The sequence below is a fragment of the Gymnoscopelus microlampas genome (genome assembly GCF_963454915.1).
Source record: "Gymnoscopelus microlampas genome assembly, chromosome: 5".
NCBI classification, from domain to species: domain Eukaryota; kingdom Metazoa; phylum Chordata; class Actinopteri; order Myctophiformes; family Myctophidae; genus Gymnoscopelus; species Gymnoscopelus microlampas.
In genome coordinates, this window is record NC_139942.1 from 22,017,540 (window position 1) to 22,034,888 (window position 17,349).

At 42.4% G+C, this 17,349-nt stretch overlaps 1 protein-coding gene across 11 annotated transcripts in view; it reads left to right on the forward strand.

Moving 5' to 3' along the window:
• Nucleotides 1–17,349, forward strand: part of mbnl1 (muscleblind-like splicing regulator 1) — a 59,273-nt gene extending 41,924 nt beyond the window's left edge. For 3 of the 11 annotated variants that reach the window (XM_084058527.1, XM_084058523.1, XM_084058526.1), the window contains exons 3-12: nucleotides 5,073–5,291; nucleotides 6,635–6,856; nucleotides 7,641–7,880; nucleotides 9,917–9,970; nucleotides 11,710–11,863; nucleotides 12,693–12,728; nucleotides 14,050–14,132; nucleotides 14,756–14,782; nucleotides 15,621–15,692; nucleotides 15,965–17,348. In XM_084058527.1, the coding sequence (XP_083914653.1) occupies nucleotides 5,073–5,291; nucleotides 6,635–6,856; nucleotides 7,641–7,880; nucleotides 9,917–9,970; nucleotides 11,710–11,863; nucleotides 12,693–12,728; nucleotides 14,050–14,132; nucleotides 14,756–14,782; nucleotides 15,621–15,677 (1,092 nt within the window). In that variant the 3' untranslated portion in view covers nucleotides 15,678–15,692; nucleotides 15,965–17,348. Of the gene's footprint in view, nucleotides 1–5,072; nucleotides 5,292–6,634; nucleotides 6,857–7,640; nucleotides 7,881–9,916; nucleotides 9,971–11,709; nucleotides 11,864–12,692; nucleotides 12,729–14,049; nucleotides 14,133–14,755; nucleotides 14,783–15,620; nucleotides 15,693–15,964 lie in introns of all 11 variants that reach the window. The other 8 variants (XM_084058525.1, XM_084058529.1, XM_084058528.1 and 5 more) reach the window with 8 other exon arrangements.

Genomic DNA, 17,349 nt, shown 5'->3' on the forward strand with positions numbered 1-17,349 from the left:
GAAAAGCCATGGGTCACCAAAGTCAGACTGGAATCTGCCTGTTAGATTATGAGATATCTTGTGTGAAAGGTTTATATTTTGGCCTGAGGGAGGCATTTGACTAGACGAAAGGTCATGGAGTCACTCAAATTGTTAGGGCAATCTTCCGGTGAGCATGAATGCAGCACTTTTCATGATAAGTAAGAGCACAAGTTTCATGATAATCTGCCTGTTAGATTTTTTTGATAACTTGTGTGCAAGTGGAAAGTTTGGTCCAAAGGTGGCGCTGGAATAAAGACCATTGGGTGACCAAAATCAGTATAGGGGCCACGGTCTGGGAAGCATGAAGGTGCACAGGAAATTCCACAGCAATGTTCCAGATAACAACTCAATTGCGACCTAAGTGGTGAACGCAGGGACAGACAGGCCGACCGTCATAGCCATTCCTAGAGACCCGCTGCTTGCAGGGCAAAAAAATGTAAACATTTCTGCCATGCATGCGAGGTTGAGTTTATCTCACCGTCGTTCTCTTTTTTTCCCTCCTCCAGGTCTCTTTCTCCCTTGCTAGTTCAGTTGTTTTGTGTTGTGTGTATGTATACACCCCCGCCAGACGGCTTTGTGTAGTCCATTATCCTTTACTCTTGTTTACAGTGCTGACTGCCACTGCTTCGTGTCACCGTGTCGCGGCTCGCTAGCACACAGCGGCGGCAGCTCATGTGTGAGACTCAAGTGAGCGATTACACAGCCCTGGGGAGATTTCATCCATCAGCGTCCATTGTGTGCATTGTGAACATGAGTCATTAATCTGTCACTTCAATCCAGAGGGGCTTCTATTACCCATACCATTTTATGCCTTTGTCGTATGAACGCGTCACCCGCTAAACTGATTTTCAGTTAAAAATCCGTTCTTTTCTGAGCGACCGGTCACACAGCGTATTTGAATACTTTTTTAATGATCGTATACTGGTATAGGACAGAGGAAGAACACAAAGTCACTTTGTTAACATTGTGTGCATCTATGCCTGTCTCAAGTCTCAACAAGCCAGGTCTGCCTGGGACAGACATGGTCCTGTGGCAATACCCCCTCGCCCACACACACACACACACACACACACACACACACACACACACACACACACACACACACACACACACACACACACACACACACACACACACACACACACACACACACACACACACACACACACAAACACACCTTTACTCACTAATGTTCTTGTTTTCTTTCCCTATCACACACACACACACACACACACACACACACACACACACACACACACACACACACACACACACACACACACACACACACACACACACACACACACACACACACACACACACACACACACACACACACACAGTCCTGAGGCAAAACGTCTCACCTGTAGTGTAAGTGGCATACGGCCATTACGGGGGTGTGACCCACTAATCTACCTCAGCCCTCTCTAGGTAACATAAATCCCAAATATAGAAGAAAAAAACATTTAGGTGTTGTTGTAGTATGTGGCCTCTGATGAGTGGTTTTATGTTTTAAATGTTATAATAGAAAGATGTAATCATTTCCTAAATGTTTGACCAAGCTCTTAGCTTTTCTCAAACAATTTTCATGCATATCCTTTGGACCTTCCACGAAAAGTATATGTCATTCACACGTATGGTTCATGAGAGGACTGTTGCTAAACAAAGATAAACAATAGGACTTATTGTCAGATATTTTAATAGCTAAAAGTAGAGTTGTAATTAATCATAATTACAACTGAGGGCTTACAGGGTTTTATGTTAACTTAACTTAAGTCTGGATGGAGGTTGGCTCATTTTGTTTCTTGTTTTTTGGCTCAGCATCAGAGTGATGTGGTAATCATCTTTAATGCAATTGCCGGTCTTACATCAGACCAGCCTAATTAGAGAATTTATGACAGGCTTAAGGCCTTTTAGATGGGTTTTAAACTGCACAACTGGCCCTTTGCTCTTCACCCAGGAAATATGTACAAACAGGATCACAGAGAGGATCATCCTTTTGTTTTTTTAGAGAGCAGTTCGTTTTCTTATTTTTTTCTTAATGAAACAACATGACAGGAACATGGCATAAATTAGACAAGGGAGAGAAGATGCTGGGGAGCTTTGAATCTTGAGTCAGCAGGAGTAGGCTACTGGTTGAGAATGGGGGATATAACCACAAAAAAAGAAAAAGGCTGATCTCCAAGCACATTGATTTGTCGTGGTTGTGAGTTTATAGATCTGTTATTAATATATATTTGTTATTCTTCTTTTAAATTTCACCTGTAATGACATGACTTGAAGAACTGCAATTCTTTAAAATGTTTTTAAAAATGTTCACCTAGAATGATATGCCCAAAATAGGGACGTGTTGTGAGCTTGTACTGTAGATCTGCAATTTCGGAAGATTTTTAAAACATTTTGAAAGGTTTTCGCCTATAATGACATGCCCAAAATATCGATGCCCGGGTGAAAGTGGTTAATTGGGCTCTTGTCCATCCATATGGTTGTCACCTGCCAAGTGAGAATGTGTGAGTGCTGGCAGACGTGAACTCCAGGCAGACACTTTAGACACGGTTTACTGGATATTAATGTAACTCTTCCTCGTAGTCATTTGAATGTCCTCCGCCGCTTATCCTCTCATTGCCTCACACCTGTCCGGCGCTCGAGTGTCGAGTGAAAGTACAGGAGAGGAGGGAGGGAGGGAGGGAGACGAAGCCACGAGGGAGTACTGAGACTGAGTCTCGACGGGGACACTTCTGTCAGCAAGCGAGACCTCAGACTGCCACAGTCAGCTCAGCTGTGTGGCCCAAGAAAAACAGCAAATACAAAGCTTTGTGTGTGTGTGCGTGTGTGCGTGCTTGCGTGCGTGCGTGTGTGTGTGTGTGTGTGTCTGTCTGTGTGCGTGCGTGCGTGTGTGTGTGTGTGTGTGCGACATGTGTCTGCCACCTGTTGTATGAACATGACCTCAGTTGCGCCCACGTTTAATGTGCATGCATTCTCGCTTACGTGAGTATGCGTGTCAGACTCAGTCTTGACCTATGGTGACCTCAGTCTTCTGGGGTTGAACCTAGATCCCCCCCACCTCTCCCTGACTACCGACAGTATAATTGGATACTCGCAGCAGCTAGCTAGCAGAAAGGGATCTCTGACTTAGATACAGGCTTTGAAGCATAAACCTCCTGATGTGCTGGTGATATAACATCTATGGATCATATGAGTGCATGGTATTAATAGGCTGTTAAACGTTTAGCCTTGCTGAATGTCCCACGATGCCTGTCACAACCTCCTTTGACCTGACGCACACACACACACACACACACACACACACACACACACACACACACACACACACACACACACACACACACACACACACACACACACACACACACACACACACACACACACACACACACACACACACACACACACACACACACACACACACATGCATGCACACACTGTACAGTACACTCTACTTGAACTTGAACTTGAATTGAGTTCAGGTCACATCTGTGACGCTAGCGCCCCACCACAGCCAAACACTAAAGTTGTTACCACTTAAACCCTATATTCATAGTTGACCGGTATGGTCCAGGTGTCTATCCTTGGTCTCCTGCTTTTTTCCCTCTACACCAAATCTCTTGGCAGGTGTTGTTTTTGTTGCATGTTCTTGTTCGCCTGTTATGTCATGCTCAGAATAGTGACGCTAGGGTTCAAGTGGTTCAAATGTTGGAAGTTGTTTCAATGTTTTGCTATTTGTTTGTGTTACAATTGTGCTGTTTGTGCGGTAAAATTCATAATTTGTGCTGGTATGGTTTTTGATGCCTTAGACCAAGACTACCAGAGATTTCTTTTGGCGATTCTGACATTTGTGTATCTCTGACAGCCTCGGACACTAGCCACTGCAATTCTGTGTTTAATGCCCCTACTTCCCCATAAATGTACAAATTCAAAATATATAAAGTGCTTACCCTAAAGTCATGGATGTTACCATTCAATAAAAAGGTGTTTTAATCCCGCCTGTGCCAGGAGTTCCCTGTATTCCTCAATAATAATAATATTAATAATACACTTTTTTTGTATAGCACCTTTCATGACATGAAATGCAGCTCAAAGTGCTTTACAGAGCAAGAATAAAGCACAAGTGCTTTACAGAAAAAGTACAAATAATGGGTGTAGTGGTGCTGGGAAACGAGGAACTACAATGACATTCAGCCACAGACGGGATTAAAACACCTCTTTATTGAACAATATGAAATATTACAGAAACCAATTACATTTATGGTAACAACTTTATATATTGAATTTGTACATTTATGGAGAAGTTCGGTCATTAAACACATTTGGCAATTTGGAGAAGTGTCCAAGACTGTGTCAGAGATACCGGTATGCAAATGTCAGAATCGATAAAATTAAGTCTTGGTCCAAGACTAGGTTTTTGATATAGCATATTCAACATTATATTTTGCTGCCGTATGCAGTTGGAAGAAGCCACTTCTAGGCTAAATTGCTCCAAAATGGTTGACTATACAAGACACAATGACATCCCTACATTCTTTCAAATACACAAACCTGCAAAAACATAATGAAAACGTTGGATATATCAAAAACCATTAACAGCACTTTTTTCCCCCACTGTACAACCCAGCATGAACATAGCACAAACAAATAGGAATACACTTACTTCTTATTGTATGTGATCCTAGGTTACTATTTCTATGCATTTGATGTATTACCTCAGTTTACCTTGCTTACTGTAAATCGCTCTGGATTAAGATCGTCTGCTAAATGCCCAAATTGCAAATTGTAAATTGTATTCATTATCAGTCAAGATCAAAGGTGCACCTAAAATCTGTGCTATGGAGTTATAGTAGCTACTGTATAAGACAAATATGACGTGAGTATTGATCAGTATGTATTTGTCTATAACACTGCTGCGCCTATTTTTTTTATTGTTTTACTTTGACCTGTCATTAGTCATTACCTGACATTAGAAAATGCACAAAACAATCTTCCAGTTGCACAGTTGATACTAACTACCCCACTTTTACCTCCACCACCACCAGGGCCGTTGCTCCAGGGAGAACTGCAAGTACCTCCATCCTCCTGCCCACCTAAAGACCCAACTGGAGATCAATGGCAGGAACAACCTCATCCAGCAGAAGAACATGGCCATGCTGGCCCAGCAGATGCAGCTGGCCAATGCCATGATGCCCGGCACACAGCTACCGCCTATGGTGAGAGGGCACACACGTATGAACATACCACAGCTACATCCCTACATGGTGAGATCAAGCACATGAACAGGGACACACACACACACACACGTGCGCACACACACATACTGTATCCCGTGCGCTGACATTTGTGTTGATGCTGACTGCTCCTTGTGCACCTTCACAATTGGACACAATTAGCCAAAACGCTAACCGCTCTCTGGGCCCTAATATATTTTACGCGTCTTAAGTACCAGGTCTTATGACTTAACTTATGAGTGTGGCCAATAATGTTGGGCTACTCAAAATAGTGAAATAGCATTGGCCACGCCTCCACGTCTTAAGTTAAAGGTTGGGTAAGTGATTTGCTTTGGTTAAAATAAGTGTTAAATAGCTCTATATTCTGATAGTACTCATTGCTATAGAGTGTTTGTTCAGTATTAGGAGTCTACTTGTCTCTCCAGCTCTTTATAAAACAGAAAATGCATTTTTGTTTCAGTTTCAGTTTCATTTCCAATTTTATCCAACCAGGACAGAGAACTCAATCAAGATACAGATTAAACAAGTGAAATTGGAAGTGATGACACTATGAAATGAGCATGCAAAATTGGAACTGGAACACTATACAAATTAAGCTTAAAAATGGGTAATTTCTCCTGATTGGCTGAGATTTTGACACCTACCGAAAAATGTATTTTCTGTTTATTAAAGAGCTAGAGAGACAGGGAGACTCCTGTTACTGAAAAAACACTCTATAGCAATGATTACTATCAGAATATAGTCTTTTAACCTTTTAACAAAATACTTTTTGTTTTAACCAAAAAATATCACTTACCCTACCTTTAAGTTATAAGACCTGGTACTTAACTCATTCACTGCCAAGGACGTAATTAGCGTAATTTACGTCCAAAATCCAATTCTGCCAATTCTGGGGGGGGGGGGGGGGCTGTGAATGATCCAAGCACCAACGAAGAAGAGTACACCCAGATATCACGTGACCAGATGGATCACGTAAAGGATTTACAAAAGTAATTTTTTTCTCAGATTTCTGTTGTTTTTCAAAAAACAAGCGACATTGAAACGGCCATAGCTCTGGAATGGAGGATCGCGGCGGGCACATTTTTTTTCCTGACGCTATCGGACCCCCGTGCGTGCAACGAGCCCCTGTCCGTGAGGATCTCGGTCACAGAGAATATTCCGTGATTTTTCAAAGGTACAATAAAATCGCCGTTTTCGCTGGCAAGGGTACAGTAGACGGATTCGTTAATGAATTAATTCCTGGCAGTGAATGAGTTGAGAGGCGCAAAATAGGGCCCTCTGTGTGTTCCGTTCTCCGCGGCACTTTCAGTCTGTAACACATGCGCGTTTTACCCAACGTTGTTTAATTCCTGCCTCACCACCTCCCTCCCTAGCCCATGTTCTCGATGAGCCCGGGACTGGCTTCTAGCGCCAGCGCAGCAGCCGCGGCATCCGCAGCCTTTAACCCCTACCTGGGGCCGGTGTCGCCAGGCCTGATGGCACAGGAGATCCATCAACACACCCCTGTCCTCATGTCGTCCAACCCCAACGTCAACCAGGTCCCCAACGCAGCTGCCGCAGCCGCGCAGAAGCTGCTGAGGACAGACAGACTGGAGGTAACAGATGGAATGCACAGACACGGGCAAATAGAGGCCATGTGGTCAAAAATGAATGGAACGCCTTTGTGAAGTCCATCAAAGTTAGTTAGTGTGGTTCATTTTCTCCTTTATGAAGATGCATCAAAAACAAAAAGAAATCCAACAATCCACATGAGGGCGAGGGAGGCATGAGTGTCAACTTACAAGTGGCACTTGTAAGTTTCTCTGGATAAGCGTCTGCTAAATGCCTAAATTGTGATAGTAATTGTTGCAAATTTTGTAAACAATGATAGCGCAATGTTGTCTTCTGAATCATATTGTTTTACTGGGTTATTCTTACATGGGGTCTAAGAACCCCAAACTGTGTAAACAATATTTTCAATAGCACAAACACCACTCTTATCTCCCTCAGCGTTAAGGTTGTCATTGACATCATGTCAGGAAAACAAAGCAGCCCACACATTCTAGATCCTCCGTCACTCAGAGAGGCATTTCTACTAGGTTTCCCCTTGACGGTATGGCCTGTACTGCATATATTACATAGCGTGTACATGCCATAGATGCACAAAACACTGACGAAGCAGATATGCAGCGTGGCAAGCAAGCAAAAACATCATACATGTGCACGTGGTGCCTTTCTGAGGCACGTAAGGAGACGTTAGCTCAGAGCTAGTCAGTGCTAATGTGAAAGAAAGTGCTGCCCTCTGGTGTCCCACATACAGTACAGTACAGAAGGAAAAAAGCAGCAGCGCACACTTGCCTCTTCTCATCACCTGTCCCATCTGTCCCCGCTCCCCCTAAGGTGTGTCGTGAGTACCAGAGGGGCAACTGCTCCCGGGGCGAGAACGACTGTCGCTTTGCCCACCCATCTGACAGCACCATGATCGACACCAACGACAACACAGTCACCGTGTGCATGGACTACATCAAAGGCCGCTGCTCCAGGGAGAAGTGCAAGTACTTCCACCCCCCGGCCCACCTGCAGGCCAAGATCAAGGCCGCGCAGCACCAGGTGAACCAGGCTACGGCCGCTGCAGCCATGGTGAGCAGCCTGGAGAGCATCTTTATTAGAGACAACGTTCACTACGCTCACAGTCATTCAGACGCGTGCACACGACACACTAGTGAGCCATCTTGGATCAAGTCAGTCTCGCTGGCAGACACGGCAAAAGAATATATATTATTTATATATATATATATATATATCGCACAGTGTGTGTGTGTGTGTGTGTGTGTGTGTGTGTGTGTGTGTGTGTGTGTGTGTGTGTGTGTGTGTGTGTGTGTGTGTGTGTGTGTGTGTGTGTGTGTGTGTGTGTTTGTGTGTGTGCTAGTATAAACTGATTAGGATAGATTACTTGTCAGGGATTCCCATAGACACTAATCTGAGGTCCAAATCTGTGGTAGTTTTGGGTCTTAGACTGTGCCTAATAATTCTATATTGGTTCATATTAAATAGGGTTTCAACGTATATTCCTATTACAACCAATGTTTGAACCAAGGTACAAATGGGGCCAAGATTTGAAGGAGATTAAAGAGATACTATATCAGTGTCTATGGGTGAAATCTGCTTGGAGTGGGAAGCACAGAAAGGGCATGCTCATACTGTCCTCTTAATTTTTTTCTTACAGTAAAACCAATGAGAGAGGTAGTGGCCTTTAAAAGGTGCTTGTAAGTGTGCTTTTTTTGGCCGAGTGAAGCGCTTTTGAAAAGTTGATTATAGTTTATACTTTTTGACAAATACACAGTCTGACAAATTGTGTCTGTTGCCTCGATTGTTGGCCCAACCCTCCATAACAGGTGTTCAAACTGCCCAAGCTTTAAAAACAAGCTTCGTCCAGACAGAGCTCCTGCACGAGGGTTTGATCTGAACGCATACCACTGTTGGCCGTGGAGTATGTCACGTCTTTCATTCTCAGCAGAAAAAGCACACTAGGTACAGGCGGACAGTGTGAACACGCCCTAAGGAAAGAGGCCAGAAGCCACAGAGTGCACAGTAAAATCCTTTATGTCAAAAGTGACCCGTATGGGTTAACTTAACCCTCAGAATTGTGCTACGTGGGGTGATATGAAAGCGGACCAGACAGCGATAATGTAATGTACACCAGTCATAAATGTCAAAATGAGGAAATGTTTGGAGTTGTTTAGTTCCTGGTCTGGTTTCATGTCAGGGTCACTGTCTTGTTCCTCTTTCACCTCACCCTATGAGCCCTGACAAAGAGCTACTGTAGATGTCGGCCTGGTCCGGTGGTCTGTCTTAAGCCTAATTTATACTCCATAGTATGACGGTGTTGCTTGCCAAAAAGAACGGATCTACAATCTAACAACCAGTCTTGGTGCGGCAGGTTGTTAGATTGTAGATCAGTTCTTTTTAGCTAGTGACACCCTTGCACGACGGAGTTTAACTTAAGCTATATCTGTGACACCATTCTCCCTGTACTTCCTCTCCTCGACTCTACTTCCTGTTGACGTTAATAAATCGAGTCATTGTGCTGCAGAAAGTATGTCACAAAAAGAGCCCACGCAGTAACAGCACTACAGTTACCAGTGTTTAATACATACAATTGTTTTCTTTGTGTACTTAATGTATATAATGTATACAGTACATATATATATATATATATAGCAAGACAGAGAGCTTGGGGTGAATCATTGTAATGTGACACTGACTATGATGTGCACAGTGAAACAGAAACGTCTGAATTGTACATGTATTTAATTTTCTGTCCAGTATGCTTGGCGAAACCCACGTAAAGTAATGATTGAAGAATTTTGTCATATTGCTGTATATCCATTCATCTTTGTGTTAACAACAGTTAACTATCGTAGACTTGACAGTAATATCTCATTTGACTGTTCAGCAGTAGTGCTACAGTAGTATTCACACTGTGCATGCCCTAGTCTTGTTATCCCCTTGTATATTGCATTCCAATGATTTGTTTCTTTTATTTTTGTTTTTTCTCACCTATACCCAAACTGCACTGCTGCCCCCATGATGCACCTCTGCTTGCTGGTTTATGTTAATGCGCTTGAACCCCCATTGGCCCATTGCCATCATGTGCTCGCTGCCTGCTAATTAAGACTCAGTCGGCTGTCAAATCACTGAAGCGACCCCTCGACGCAACCTTTGACCTGGTACTATGACCTTTCACCTTTTAGCTTGGCATGTGGCTTTGTCGTAGAGCAGTGTTTTAACAAAGATACTTAGCTATTTTTGTCGTCCTTGTGTTAGTGCAATGTTTGTTGTTGTTGTTTTTTTCCTCCTGTTGCTCTGTCATTATTGCCGGTGATAAACTGATGGTGGCTTTTTCCTTTCTTTTGGGCCAGCAAGAGTGCATCCTCGTGCATCGAAACTCACCTCAACCACAAATTCAGTTTCAGGAATTTGTGACGGGAGCCACAATCAATTTATCACCCGTAGCTTATCTAACAACAGCCAGTGAGGGTTAGGGAAGTAAATCTATTACAAATGGTGGCATGGCTTTAGTCCTATGTCCAAAGTCAATGTTTAGTGTTGTGGAGCAGCTCAACCAGTTGTGTGCATGTATGTTCCTAGTGCATGTCTGATGGGTAAAGGGGCGGGGCTAAGGGTTACAACAGTCTGTAAAATCACCCAGATGATTAGAGTTCAAATGATAGTTCACTCCGTCATCGAACCTTGTCATGAATGTTCAGACCTCAAGAATGGTCTCATGCCAAGACATGAATGCATACAATACGTACCGTATTATCTAGTGATGCACCGAATATTCGGCCACCGAAACATATCGGCCGATAATGGTTAAAAAATGTATTTTCGGCTGTCGGCCGAAAGGGTTTTAACGCCAAAAAAATATCACCGAAAGACACCAAAACATATCGGCCGATATCACCGAAAGACACAGAAACATAACGACCGATAATGGTTAAAAAATGCAACGCCAAAAAAATATCACCGAAAGAACAGGTGCTGAATAGAAAAGTGCTGAATAGATGTTTTATGGACCCATAACAGTGATTATTTTTTAAGTTAAGTTTTGCCATAATCATGTCTTTTGCCATAATCAGGTAGCTGATCAACATTGGTAAACAAATACATTCATTATATATATGTACAGTATATAAATATTTATCATATTCGGCCTTTCGGCATTTGGTTTTGGCCAAGAATTTCCCATTCGGTGCATCCCTAGTGTTATCACACACATCTTCAGGTGTAATGGTGCCTAGGTTTGTGAATGTCGGACTCAGCAAAAACATTTTTTTCAACAGCTCATTTCACACCCTTGCCATGAGACCTTTTTCGACATCTGTCACCGGAGTGAACCATCACTTAAACGTGGCTTACATAGTTTATCATGGAGCTAGCAGTGCAGCCTCCTTCTCTCTGTGCTTCTCTCTGTTCCACCTCTTGTTAGCAGCCTTGCTGTTTTATACTAGTTAACGCTTGCCTCTGTTGCACTTAGTCAGCCCTAGTACAATGTACAATGTAATCATCTCAGTGAAGCTTCTTGATAAAAGTATGGATGTGATATGTACAGTATATGCTTGTTAGCGAGTAGCGACAGTAGGCACCATGCTCCTGCTTGTGTAGTATTTGTGTTAGACTGCTGCTTGCTTGCTGATGATGATGATGATGATGACGATGATGATGTTATTGTACATACAGGATGTTGTGATGTTGTCTCTTCGGTGTCCTCTCTAACTTAACTACTATTCTTTTTTTTTTCTTTCCCCCACATTTTGTTTTGCCTCCCTCCTACACACTGTCTCATCTCCTCCACGCACCTGCCTCTCTATCTTCTCTCTGTCATCTCTCTCTCTCTCTTTCTCCCTCTCTCTCCCTCTCCCTCTCTCTCCCTCTCTCGCCTCGTCGCTCTGGGCCGACTGGGCAGGGTATCCCCCATAGTGTCATGGCTCCCATGCCAAAGCGGGCAGCCATGGAGAAGGCTAACGGTGCCTCAGCAATGTTTAACACTGGCATGCTCCAGTACCAACAGGCCCTGGCCAACATGCAGTTTCAGCAGCAGGCTGCTTTCCTCCCATCAGGTATGGCTACCCGACGCTAACCCAATGATGAGGCTCACACCAACCAACAGACCGTGGTTACAGCCAGTGCAGGGAATAATGATAATGATAATGCATAGTGAATAGTGGGTAAATACAGTATATACGCTCAGCCTGGTACAAATTCAAAGTGCCAGCCAGAGTTGTCCAGGTTAAGGACACTTTAAGAAAGCTTCAACACAACTTGCTGAGCTTTGTATGCCCTTGCATGGCCGCCATGTTCAGAGCGGGTTTGAGACGCCCGTTTGTAGAGTACACAGTACAATACTAGTCACTCCTCCTAACATGGATGCATAGAATGAGTGGGGAATATGTGGGTCTTTGGAAGACAGATATGATATTGTTTTTTATGCTACTTAATGACATACGGTCGCTGGGGGCTTTCGGCTTTGGTGGGATGAATCGGGGCTGGAGGGGTTGGTGAATTGTATCCATTGCATCAGTTTGGCTACAAACAAACATGCTGTGTTTAGCTTCCTGTATTAAGCTGCTGTTCTCTTCTCACTTCTGTCTAGAGTGTGTATATAATGTTTAATACTTAGTCTTAATGATGACCACTATTACACATTGATATGCATTACACTTCAGACAAAAGTATCACGTTACTCTCTCCTGATTGCCTTATGAGTTCATCACTTCACCTGTCCAATCACTGATGACTGATGAGCTGTGTTGTGCTGTCCAAAAGATATTAACCTTTTTTTTCCCCCCACACCTTATCTCTCCCCTCACTCTAACGAACTTTGTGATGGGCTGTTTTGATTTCTCTTCCCTTTCCAATCCACTTCCTGTTGCACTGCATGATCGGCAGGCTCAATATTGTGCATGACACCTGCAGCCAGCCTTGGTAGGTTCCAGCTTTCCTTCTTCAGTTACCTTTAAGCTCTTTTGCCTGTGACTCGCACATCATCAACATCGAATGACAAAAAGGGTGGTGGCTTGTTCTTGCCGACTGCAGAATCCTTTATGTCACATACTTAATTAACTTTTGGCCATCCTCGCCCAATCACTCATTTTGAAAGTGGGTTTTGGTGATTTGAGAGTCACAGTGTCAGTAGGTATGAGGATATGATGTGAGAAGTTATGCGCAAGAAATTGTCCGCTAAAGCCTGATTTATACTTCGTTGCACACTGGCGTTGTGCACTGGAAATAGCCGATCTACAAGCTTGTAACTTGTAGCTCGGCTATTTATGGCACGTGACAGTCATTTGAGTATAAATTAAGCATAAGGAGACGCAAACACAATAGCAGAATGTTTTATTAATTTTACTTAAATATCTTTAATGCACATTAAATTGTCCTTTTTATTACTTTTCCATGTACACCTGTATTGCTTGACCACCCCAGTGGCTCTGGCTATTCTCAACTCTTTTGTACGACAACCCCTGCTTTGGCTGGTTTAACCTATTGAAACGTCTTTGAAAACACCCAAGTGAGATCAGTGATAACTTGTGCCCTTATCTCCTCTGCCTGCCTTGCCAACTTCATCTTCAAGACTCAATTGAGGGGGATTAGCTTAAAGCTGTAATCTGGAACTTATTTTAATGAATAAAATGTTATTTTAAGCAATTGTATATTAACACAGTACTATCTGCTGTGTTTGAAGGTGATCTGCCTACTCTTCCATTGACAGATGTAGCCCCTGGTGTTAGGTAGGACACCTACTGGTTGACAAGTAGTACTACCTGAAGCTCATAAGTGTAATATCTCGATTGGCCAAGCGGGGACTGCCTCTTACCCGAGTGGTATAAATTTGGTCTCTCATGTGGAAGACCTGGGTTTGTATCCCGACTAGGACATAAAAGTTACGAATTGCAGCTTTAATGCCACAGCATGTTTTAAATCAACTGCTTTCTTGGTGTCTAGTTCGAAACTATAAGGTCCCTTAATTATTTCTTTATTCTTTATATCGTAGTCAGTGGTTTATCTGCACAATTCTGGCAGTCACTACGACTAGTGTAGTACCATGAACACACTGTCATGTGATTTTTCTAAGTCATGTTTTGTCATTGTTGGCAGAGGAAAGGAAGGGAGACAGTTAAACTGAGACTCCATTTTACACCCTTTGTTTTTTCTCCTTCCCAATTTGCCTGGTACCTACATGTGGCTACACACTGCACCTCTTTGGATTTTTGCTTACATGATTTTCCCTCCCAAAAAAAAAAAGTTCCCATGATGCACGGTGGTACTCCTGTGTCTGCAGCCTCCACATCTGCCACAAGTCCCTTCGCAACTGCCTCGGCCAATCAGGTTTGCACTTCTACTGCCGACTCTCTCTGTCTCTCTCTGTCTCTCTCTCTCTCTCCCTCTCTCTGTCTCTCTCTGTACCTCTCTCTTTCTACAGCCCCTCTCTTTCTCTCACTCTTCTCTTCCCCTCTCTCTCTCTCTCTCTCTCTCTCTCTCTCTCTCTCTCTCTCTCTCTCTCTCTCAATGCACATGGTCAATCTGGGATGCTTCCGTCTGAGAGAAGGGGTGGGCTGGGTACTCCCTCCGTCTTGTTGGCCTTCACTTTTGCACACTGTAAAATCCTCATGGTTAATTTAACTCCACGAGTCTACACATATAAACAAATGGACCCTTACCACGTTCATTTGGTTACATTTGTACACTCTTGGAGTTAGACTAACACTATGGATTTGTCAGTGCACCACACTGTTCAACATCATGTATACACATACCACAAGATGCTACAAAATCACTTATACAAGCTGTGAAATCATACATTCTTTTGAAACTATTTGGGCAATATTTAGCTTCACAAGTTGAATGCCGTGACTATGTAGAAAAGCATACTGTATTCGATCTAATATTTTTTCCCCTCATCTAAAACAACTTTTGTCCTTTCTCATTTTGAGGACTCTTCCTTATCAAAGTTGACTACCAACGAATACATGCATTTGGTATGTATGAGGTAGATCCTTCCATTTTGTTTTAGAGCCGTTTGCACAGTTTGTGCAGCAGTGTAACTATCTGTGCCATTTGGTGCTTGGCTGTTGTTTTGTCCCTGCTGCTGCTTATGGAGGTACAATGTGAGGCATAGCTTTACCCCATTCCTAGTTTAGAAAAGAACTCATCGTTCCTGTAATCTCGCTCTAAATTGCAATCAGTTGGTAAGAAGCTTGCCCCATTTTGCAATTCTGTTTATCGTAAAGCAGTGTTTTGATAGCCTGGTATCCAGACTGATTCGCTACGTTCGTTTTTTTCTCACTTTAAACATCAAACGTAGCAATCAGTCTGAATTCCAGTCTAGCGTTTTGAATAAGTGCTTGATTAAGTGGATAACATGACCAATGGTAAGAGTATAGATGAAATACTGTCCAGGGTGTTTTTTATTTTTATTTAAGACTTTTAGTCCAGGGTTTTGAAATGTAAAGAGTGGTGCAGGTCAACAAACTGGAGGATGTGGATTTGCATGGGGAGCCACCCTACTTACAATTTGCCCCTCACCCTCACCCCACCCTCACCCGCACCCCATCACCCCACCCCTCTACCCCGCTCTCCTGGCCAGAAGTCAATGTGGACCCTGATTAGCGCTTGAATGAACTGTGGCAACTTGTATTGAAATTTGCTTCTCTATAATTTTCAACCTTTTCAGCAATGGACTCGTCACAATTTCAGAAGATGTACTTTAAAATGTCTTAATTCATGTTAGATATTTTGACTGGCAGACATCCAAGTTTTTTTCTTGTTGTTTTTTGGGAATATTTCATTTGATTTCTGTTCTGTCTCCACCCGCAGATTCCAATAATATCTGCAGATCATCTGAATAGTCACAAGTACTTGACTCAAATGTAGTTCCTCTCAAGAACAGTGAGTTTCTATTTCAATCCCTACCGTCTCTCTCACTCATTTCATGACAAAGTTTCTCCATTTTGGGTGAATCAGATTATATAAACTTGAGACTACTGGCTTGAGAGTCAGGTTGCCTATTGTTATTCCATTTGCTTGACCTTGTGTGCATGGAATGTAGGTTGTATAGAGTATAGACAGACTGCTTTTATCTGCAGAGAACCTGTAAGTCTCGCCAGGACTCTTTCTGAAAACGTTTTTTAAAATGAAATACCTGGCTTCTTGTCTTGCAGATCAAATGAATGTGTGCTGGCACCGTCCAAGCCAAAAGAGTTCAGCCTTTATGTACATAACGATCAGAATGTCAAGCAATGGGACAGGAGAGACTGCCATCTCTTAGCCGGTCCACACTGATGGTCTCGTCATGCATGTAAACATCTAGGGTGCAACACATGGTGTGGTGCCATTCACCCACATATCAACGTCAAAAGAAGAGCCAACCTCACCAACCTCTTGATTGTCAAAGTCAGCGTCCAGCTAAGCGAACAGGACATCTGGGTGCCAGGATCTGTCTCTCTCGCTCTCTGTGGGGACATCCATTCACACCATTACACCTTTGTGACTAAATCATAGCACTCAAATTATTCTAATTAATTACTATTACTGCACACAGAAGGTTAAAGACCATGGTTACATCTGGATTATATAACATACAGTGCTGGTACGTCTGTAGACCAAGAAAGATTTTTGCTTTACATTTTTATTTTTTCTATTTTTATTTTATTTTAATCGAAAGCCATATTTCATGGTTTACAAGAGAAATGCAAACATGCACCTTGAATTTGAATCAAAATCTAAAAGGCACAATATATTTTAAAAAGGACTTTTATTCGGCAACATGATTTACTGTGTACAGTATTGTGTTTTTATGGCTACTAGTGAAACTAGATGTTGAAATGAGGGTCTTGGACGTATGAATGTTCTGGGTAAACCAACGTACAGTACCTATGTACCTTGAAAGCACAGCCGGGCTTTTCTCACCTTGTCATGTGCCATGGAGGCCATACAGCTAAAACCAGAGTGTTATCTCAACAGTGTTAATCTGTTTACCGAAGGTATGTGTTTTGTATGGCTATTTTTTAAATCTTTTTTTTTCTTTTCACAAATTTCAGATTTTGTTTTTTTTACATTGTGCCATTTCTTTTAGTCATTAGTTGTAAGAAATTGTTTCCTCTCCACAATTTTTGCATTATGTTTCTTTTTAGTCTTTCTTTTTAAAAAAAGAAAACAAGAATGAAAATGGAGGTGCCTTTCTGGGTTTGTTTTTTTCTCCCTATCCTTTTATATTTTTTGTTTTGTTTTGTTTTGTTTCTTTTTACATAGACTAAGTGTTGTATTTATCTTTTGAGATAGTCCATCGACTCTAAAGCCTGGTGAAGTTATGGGTGGTGTAGCTTCAGTTTCCTTGTCCCCCTCCCCGTTCAAAGAAGGGGGACTCTAAAACTGTCTGTAAAAGAAGCACTGGTGAAAAATAAGACCCTAAGGTCTACTAACTAGGTCATTTAAACCGCATGTGCACTTGAATGAAATATTTTTTTTCTTGTCACCCTGCTCAAAATTCACCTCAAATATATATATATATATATATATATATATATATATATATATATATATATAT